The 9,307-nt window shown below is 37.3% G+C and overlaps 1 protein-coding gene and 1 long non-coding RNA gene across 2 annotated transcripts in view; both read right to left on the reverse strand.

Annotated features, from left to right (window-relative positions):
- LOC149091456 (uncharacterized) overlaps positions 1 to 5,975 on the reverse strand; it is a 125,583-nt gene extending 119,608 nt beyond the window's left edge. Inside the window, exon 1 of the long non-coding RNA XR_016196846.1 lies at positions 5,922 to 5,975. This is a non-coding gene — a long non-coding RNA (uncharacterized LOC149091456). The remainder of the gene's footprint in view (positions 1 to 5,921) is intronic.
- Positions 5,976 to 6,054: 79 nt separating this feature from the next.
- Positions 6,055 to 7,075, reverse strand: LOC108658265 (uncharacterized). The gene is made up of 2 exons (XM_018110921.3): positions 6,633 to 7,075; positions 6,055 to 6,565 (listed from the first exon to the last, which is right to left on the reverse strand). The coding sequence occupies exons 1-2, from the start codon at positions 6,939 to 6,941 to the stop codon at positions 6,248 to 6,250; spliced, it is 627 nt and encodes a 208-aa protein (XP_017966410.1). The 5' UTR covers positions 6,942 to 7,075; the 3' UTR covers positions 6,055 to 6,247.
- Between the last annotated feature and the right edge of the window lie 2,232 nt (positions 7,076 to 9,307).

The following is a 9,307-nucleotide window of genomic DNA, read 5'->3' on the forward strand; positions in this document are numbered from 1 at the left end:
AGAATCTATGATTGTTGTGTATAAATTGAGGTGTATATTAGTGTGTGTGTGTGTAATTTTGTCGGTGTGTGGGGCACTCAGACAACACCCTGTGAGTTGTGCGCACTCACTAAGGGTTGTGTCCTGCCCCATGAAGCATTGCAACAATTTGCTGTAAGTGCTTCAAACTGTTTGTTGTTGTTGTTGTTGTTGTTGATATTTGGACAACATTTGTTAGTTGCAGCCGAGTCTCACCTTGTTACCAATTTTGTTTGCCTGTTCATTTTAATTATACATATACATATATATGTATATGTATATGTGTATGTGTATGTGTGTATGTATGCATGTATGTGTGTATATATGTTCTGTGAATTTTAGAAAGTTTCCACCCCCTTTTTGTGTGTGTCGGATGCAAGCTTCTGCTCCCTTGTTGGTTTCACTGCCATTCGACGCGTCACGTTTGCCGCTTGCCACATGCCGCCGCACTTGCCTCTCTCTGGCCATGGCCAGGGCCAGTGTCTGCCATTTTGGCTTTTCCTGCAGGAAGCTTGCATATTTTACGTGCTACACGTTGTTGTTGTTGTTGTTGTTGCTGTTGCTTTTGCCTTGTCTGTGCGGGCATCTGTGTCTGTGGCTCGACTCGGTCCTCCGCTGTCCTCCGCTGTCCCCCTCTGTGCACTGTGCTGTGCACTCTGTGCTGGTGCCCCAACTCTTCACTTTTATCGATTGAATTGTGTCTCAGGCTGTGAAATACAGGTCATTGATCTGCTTGTGCTTGCTTTTTCGCCGCCATCAGCCGAACGAAATACGCCTCATTTTCATCTAGATTGAGAGTGGGCCGAGCTGTTGCGAGTGGCAAGTGGCAAGTGGAGTACGAAATGCCGGCGAACCGGGAAATGGACGCCAGCCAGCATCGAATGTGCCAGACACTTTGCGAGTCCAGCTCCTTTTGCAACGACCGATAAACGAACCTCTGATTGTGTGCAGAAATAATGCTTTGATGGATTTATGATAAATGCTTGAGATTTGGTAGTTAGAAGACTATCATATATAACTAAAATAGAAATTTTGGTATAACATATATTTGAGACTGAATGTAGTAAATCACAGCCATTATAAATGTGAAGAATTAGCAAATGATTAAAAATTGATTAAATATAATTATAAGCAATAAATATATTATAAATTTAACATAAATATTTTATATAATTTTAATATAAATATAAACTAAAAAGATATTATCAATTTAGCAAAAATAATCAAATACAAAATTTATTAAATATAATTATAAGCAATAAATATATTATAAATTTAGCATAAATATTTTATATAATGTTAATATAAATATAAACTTTAAAGATATTATAAATTTAGCAAAAATAATATAAAAGAATATAACCAAAAAATTAAAATAATATTTAAATACTACCATACATAAAAATATACCATACATATAAATAAATAAAAAAAAATAACAAATAAAAAAAAATAAAAAAGTTAAAATAAAAAAAATATTTAACTAAATACATAAAATAAATGAAACTAAAAAAAATAATTATAATTTAATTTGATTAAATAAAACGGAAGAATATTTTCTTAACCTTCATATTAAGTAAAGAAAATAAATTATATTTATATTAATATTATATTATTCAATTATTTATTTTTATATATTATAAATATTTTTTCTTATATTATATTTATTAATTTAAATTAAATTTTTTATTTATTTTAAAATAAATCAAATATTTGACTTTTAATTCTTTTAATTTAAATTACTCTAAATAATTACCCTAAATAGCTGAATTTGCTTGATTATAATTTTTAAATATATTTTAAATCCTCTAAACTAAAGTTATTTCAAATTTAATTATATAATATAGAAAGATAATCTAAAAATAATAAATGTATTTTTACTACCATATATTTTGCTACATATCTGGAGCTGTGCTTCATTTACAATGCAGTTTCTATGAGCTGAAAAGAATATTCTAGAAAATTAACTACTGCTCAAATTGCAATTGTTTTAATAACTAGGGATTTTCTTTTAATATAATGCCAAACTTATTTAATAAATAGTAATAATAAAAGGAATATATATACACATAAATATATGTATATTCGGTTTTTTTTAGTGAAGTTGGTTATTGTTAAATTAATAATGTTTAATGATTATATACATAATTTTCATACCTAGGGAGTCCCATTTTAGCTGTACCTAAATATGCTTGCCTATATTATAAGAGCTAATCAGATAATTGTATATAACTTTTAATTGTATATAAACTTTGACTAAATAGGAAACTCACTTTACAATATCGCATACACATATCGCAATAATTATAATCTCAACTTCCTCTTAGCTATATCAAACATTATACCTAAATACATGTACATATATAGCCGAATTCAACCACCATTTGTGCGCCAAGAGCCAACCGAAAGGCGTCTGGCCCAGTCGCAGTGCCTTGTCACACGGTTTCCGTGTTGGACATGTCGAGCAGGAAGACGCAGAGGAGACGCAGAAGGTGGCAAGGCAGCAGCAGGAGCAGCAACAGCAGCAGCAGGAGCAGAGTACCGGAGGAGTATGACGATGATAACGAAATCGTTTTTAGCTTTGGGGTAGTGGAGCAGCCAGCGAGTGGGGCGCGTCGCTGGTGTCGTGTTGGGCGCAAACTGTACCGAAAGTGCGCATAGAAGGGAGCACGAGAGCTGGCGGACAGACGGACAGGCGGACGACCACTAGACCAAGCCAGAGCCGCAGCCAGCCAGCCAGCCAGCCAGGCCCAGACAGTGGTAGAAAGAGAAACCAACTGCGACTTATGGCCCAGGATGTGTTTTTGGCCAAAGTTGTAGCTGTCAGCATTTATTTCGAGGGTTGCACTCCAGTCCGGAAAATGCGAATTAAAATAACTGAAAAACACACACAAAAGAAGCAGCAAATGCACAAAAAAAAAAAAAGAATGAAAATAAAATACGAGAAGAGCGATAAGGAAAGAGAAATAGCGAACGCATTGAGAAGACGTCTGTGTGCGGTTCAATGACCAAATGCCGCCGATGCTAACGTGGTCCGCACCTACCCAAAGCTCAAATGTGACTAGAGAAAATTCTCGTGGCAGCAAACGAGTTGCAAGGTCGATGAACGCTGTTACAGTTGCCGTTGCAGTTGCATTGCTGTTGCAGCCAAAGCGCAGTTAATATCTAGGCCCGAAACACGTTTTTCGGGCTTGCCGCACAATTGTTTAGATCGGATTTGCAAACGTCTGGCAACGCGAATCAATCATAATTAGAATGAAACTTTCCATGGTTCGTGGTCTATGGCTTAAGCAATCAATAGGGATTGGTATGCTAGTTTCTTAACTTTCTGGCAACGCTAATCAGTCATAGATTATATTAAATACATAGATGCTACACTCAAAAAAATTATATATATTATATTTTTGTTCGATAATGCGTTAAACCTATTTCTGTATTTTTAATTATCTGGCAACGCTAGTCAATCTACAAAAATATATTAAAGCTGCTTATCGAACGACATTATGCAGCAAGAAATGATATTTTCTATAGATTCAAATTAGTAGCATCTCTATCCAACAACACATCAATCAATGAAAGTTTGTGAATGTCTGTCAACGCCAAATTAACTCGACATTTCTAGCTTATACTCCCACTAACCGTATGCTTCCAGAACTTCAAATGTCTGGCAACGCCAAAGCTGACAATCTAATAGAAATGCATTTGCAAATTGCCAGCTGTCTGGCAACGCCAAGATGAGCAATCAATCAAAAGCGCTCTGATTGAAGCTGTTTGTAAAAGTTGCTTATATGAATTATATTCAATGAAAACTGATTTGGTACTAAAATTTGCATATATCTGGCAACGCTGAAGCTATCAGGCAATTCAAACTGTTTGGAAATTCTAGTTTACTCTAAAGTTCTCAATGTCTGGCAATACCAAGGCTGTTCAAAAATATTTCAAATTCTTTCTACCAATTTCCCAAATGTCTGGCAACGCTGCATAAGTTGCATATCCACAAAGTTCAGTTCTTATTAACAATTTGCTATGTGTTTCCGATGCGATGATAGCCTCAGTTCTGATAGCCTTTGTTGCGAGCTCCATTCAATCGCGGTCACTGCAGTTGCACTCACAGCTGCCGTGCCACACGGCGCATGCGCCGTTGGTAGCGCTGCCTAGCATAGGATAATGGCCTCTGGTAACGCTCGTTGATGTTATAATCGTTGGCGTCGCTGGTGCCGCCAAACGAGGCACTCACTGCACAAAGGCGACGCCCAGCACTCGCCCCACTCTCACTTGCCTCGCGCTGCAGGCATTGACACGGACGGTGCCGCTGCCTCTACCTCAGCCTCTGCTTGCACTGGCAATGGCAATGGCAATGGCCATGGCCATGATATGGGCACTATCTGGAGTACTCTATATGCTACTATTGCGTTCACTTTATGCCACACACGAATTCACCTTGCCTGACCCAACTATTTGCATGCATTTCTAGGCTGTCTATTGGCGAAGAGTAGGATGGGTAGTCGGTGCAGAGATACTCTGTAATTAGCAAAAGGTTGAGGATACATTGGCATTGATGTACCTTGCATTGAGTCTTGTAGCATTCAGCTTTTGTCATGCAACTGCCCTAACTCAAGTTTCACGTTTTATTTTGCCACATTCACAAGAAGAGTTGGTCCACAATTTCAGAGGCAATCATGGGGCTATGCTTTTTTCTTGTGAGCGAACAAATTATAAACAATATTTCCACCAGTTTTATTAAGCACCTTCCAGCGAGTCCCATAGCATTCAGCTTTTGTCATGCAGTTGCCTTAACCCAAGTTTCAAGCAAATGTGATGAATATTTCCACATGTTTCATGGGCGTCGTTAAATAGTCATCGAAATCAATAAATAGATATGCTTAAAATGCTTTATATAACTTAAGCCAGGGCTTACACAAGGCTTTGTAATATGCAGCGATTGGCATTACGAGTCTCGTAGCATTCAGCTTTTGTCATGCAGCTGCCCTAACTCAAGTTTCACGTTTTATTTTGCCACATTCAGCAGAAGAGTTGATCCACAATTTCAGAGGCAATCATGGGGCTATGCTTTTTTCTTGTGAACGAGCAAATTATAAACAATATTTCCACCAGTTTTATTAAGCACTTTCTAGCGAGTCCCATAGCATTCAGCTTTTGTCATGCATCCACCTTAACCCAAGTTTCAAGCGAATTTGGTCAATATTTCCACATGTTTCATGGATGTCGTTAAATAGTTATCGAAATCGATAAATAAATATGCTTAAAGTGCTTTATGTAACTTAATCAGGGCTTACGCAAGTCCTCATAATATGCAGTCATTGGCATTAAATCGAGTCTCGTAGCATTCAGCTTTTGTCATGCGCCTGCCCTAACTCAAGTTTCAAGATTTGTTGTTGTAATATTCACTAAATGAGTTGAGCACAGTTTCTTAATCATTCATAAGGCTATGACTTTTAGTTAGCAAGCAAATCTGGTCTGATTCTGATAAATATTTCCTTAAGTTTCATAGATGTACCATCCATCGAGTGTCATATCATTCAGCTTTTGTCACGCAGCCTCAGTGCATTTAGCTTCTGCCATATATTCGCTAGCAGATCTAAACTAAGAGCATTTATATTTCTGTGAATCATGAATATGTTTTCTGCTTCGTGAGCAATGAATTCATATTATTCAGGCATTGATGTACCTTACATTGAGTCTTGTAGCATTCAGCTTTTGTCATGCAGCTGTCCTAACTAAAGTGTTAAGATTTGTTTTCTTCCCATTCACCTTAAGAATTGGCCCACAGCTTCAGAGGCATTCATGGGGCAATGCATTTTTCTTCTCAACGAGCAAACTATGATCAATATTTCCACAAATTTTATGAATGCACGTACCATCGAGTCTCGCACATACTTGACTAAAATTGCAAAAAAAAAAAAAAAAAAAAAAAAAAAAAAAAAAAACGATAAAAATTTGCTTTAGTTTTATTTAACTAGATTTTTGCAATATCCTCTTGAGTTTACCTACTGCTTATCAAAAATGCAAAAATAGTTTCACTTTTGCATATATTTAAAATTTTGAAAATGAATAACACATACATATATAAATTCTAAATTGAGACTAATTTGAAATGATTAACAAAAGTCAAATGAACTAAATTCCAAATATTTGTTGTGTTTTTTCTTTCTTTGTTGGCCTTTTTTTCTCTCTCTCTCTCCGTGTTTATTTCCTTCATCAAAGATTGTTAAGATTTGTTAGAAGATATTGGAACTGGGTTTTCAAAATCCCAATGCAAATCGTATGCCAAGGTCTCGGAATCGAAATCGCCATCGTCATCATGTGGTGCATCCGTTGAATCTGATCGTAAAACGGCAAATTCTTTATCTATCGGCTCAGCCTCCATTGACTCCTGGCCACTGGACCTAGCAGGCATACGTTTGAGGCAAACGCGACAAGGCTTCGACATTAATACGGCTTGGCGACACCCAGGACGGGTCAAGAGAGCCGATGGTTTGGGCTTACTGGCGGCAGGCTTTTTCTTTGCAACCTTTGTACCGACACTCTAATAGAAGCAGTTCCTGGTAAGCATCCATTCATCTATATGCACCCATCTGTCTACGCCTACTCACCCCTAGTCCTCTAACTGTGCCGAGCCACGGAATCGCGCTCGTGCCGTCCTCAAATACGAGCGCCTGACGCAGCGCATAGTCCGAGTGACCGGTGCGAACCAAAACTCCCAGATAGGTGAGACTGCACAGACTCTTCAGCACACACTCCTCGATATTCTCCACTTTCTTACCGCGACGCATCTGAAATTCCACCTGCTTGACGATGCTTGAAGCCGGCACAAAAACTGACAGCGAATGTTCGGCCTGGAGAATACCCAGAGCCTTCAGTACATTTCGATTGATCTTCTTTGGCACGTGAAAATTATCCATTTGTATGTATATGAATATGTATATGTGTGCTTTTGAATATATATGTACGTATTTGTAAGGAATTTCCAAAATTATAAATTGTTATATTAGGTTACTTTTCGATATTTATAGTTCTATGGCCGTACAAGTTGTGAGCTCCGAGTTCGTTTCCCGTTTTACTCCAAGCGAAAGGCAAAGACTACTTGGATTATCGAAAAGTTATTTTTACAGTAGTTGAATATATTATATGAAAACAAAAAATATATATATAAAATATGCATATATTGAAATATGAAAAGAAAAAGAAAAGAAAAATTATATTGAAATATTTAGTAAAATAAATAAAAAAAAATATATTAAAATATGAATAATGTTACTTATTTTCATAAAAAAAAAAAAAAATAAAATAAAATTTATAAAAATTTTTGTTAAATTTTTTTAATATTCCCATACAAAACTATATTTATATGTACATAATTCTTTATAGATATGCTATTATTTCTAATGCTTACATATTTTAACTCTTCATACCTCTGTTTTTCCCGTTCATCTCGTATGAGTGCGCCCCTAGACGATTTCACTTAATGATGAAAAGTGCATCACAATTTTTTTTTTTTTTTTTTTTTTTTTTTTTTTTTTTTTTTTTTTTTTTTTTGTAAAAATTTTTATATTTTATTAACGAGCTTACTGCTACCATAATGGCAACTTAATCTAGTTCTACATTAAAAATAATAACAAACAGATCTAGACTTAGATTATAAATTTATGTGTTAATTTTTAATATTACTTTAACATTACTATTAGTATTATATTAATTAATTTAATTATGTTATTACTCTTTTGGGCAAGTCCGTTGGGTGGCACTTCTTGAGTCGTCTCTTCCTCGGCTTGGCAGTTAGCCGTCTGGCTAGTACGTTGCTGTGGCTGCCAAGGCGTTCTATATACCTTGCGGAACGTGATTGTAGGACATCTCCCACCTTTGGAACCTCTAGATCCTTTTCGATGTCTCGAGTCCTCATGTACCATGGGGCATCGCAGATTCGCCTCAGGATCTTTGCTTGGGCGATTCTAATTTTTTCCAAGTTTGATTTGGATGCAATGCCGTATATTTCTAGGGCGTATTTCCAGATCGGGCTTAGGATGCTTTTGTATATCGTAGTTTTACTATAAAGCGACAGCTTGTTTTTTGGAGCAAGAAGCCATGCCATTTTTCTGGATTTTGCCATTATTGACTGCCGTACCATGGTTGTATGGGCCTTAAAGTTTAGCTTCCTGTCCAGTAAAACTCCAAGGTACTTGTATGAGCTCTTTTGTGGGATTCTGGAGCCAAGCATGGTGATGCCGCTGCAAGACAAAGTTCGTGTGGTAAACGTGACATTTACGCACTTGCTGGTGTTGATGCCTATGTTCCATTTTCTGGTCCATCCTTCAAAGCTATTTACATACTGCTGCAAGGATTCCGTGGCTATGTTGATGCTAGGACTTCTGGTCAAAACTGCAGTGTCATCTGCGTAGGTTGCTATCAGGACGTGTTCCTCATCTAGTCCAGTAACTACAACATCACAATTAAAATGAAAATCAACGAAAAGCGAAAACTTTCTACATATACATAAGCTGGGATACACAGAGAGCAAGAGCGAGAGAGAGAAAGCACACAAAGACACACACACACACACACAGACAGAATAGAACAATAACAGACTAACCTATTGTAAAGTGGGGAATATATATAAATGCAAACACACAAATACAGATGCTTATGCATGAATGTGTGTGAGTGTATTATGCACATATAAAATTTACTGTTGTGTTGGCAACAATTTCCAAAATGGCGTCTCAGCGTGACTATCTTGGCAGTGCCTGCGCCCCAACCTGCCCCGTTACTCACATATGCAACCAAATACATGTTTACCCCGGGCGGAATATCATTTCTTTTATTTTTAAATTTTTTTTGTCTGCTGCACAACTGAAAAAAAAAAAAAAAAAACGGAGCCATAGCCATGGACAGAGCCAGAGCCAGTGGCATTGTAAGCGCAGAGCGGAGCAGGTCAATGATACCAAAAGTTAACCCATACCAGCAGCGTCTGCGTCGCACTTGAGCAATTTTCACAACAACAACAAAGATGGAAAATAAAATAAAACACAAACGAATACGAACTGAACTGGTCGCACCCTTTGGGCAAAGCCACCCACACCCACACCCACAGCCAGCCGCAGCCAGAGCCAGAGCCAGAGCCAACTCCACAATCAGCGCCAGTGTCAAGTTTACGCCATACACACACGCACACTCACACACACACATGCACACACACACACACACACAAGCAGATCTGGTCATGAACTCCATTCTCCATTTTCAATGGCAGCCATAGGAGTCACCGCAGAGC

Source organism: Drosophila navojoa, chromosome 4 (genome assembly GCF_054131105.1).
Source record: "Drosophila navojoa isolate 15081-1374.11 chromosome 4, UAZ_NAV_1.0, whole genome shotgun sequence".
In the NCBI taxonomy this organism is placed as follows: Eukaryota; Metazoa; Arthropoda; class Insecta; order Diptera; family Drosophilidae; genus Drosophila; species Drosophila navojoa.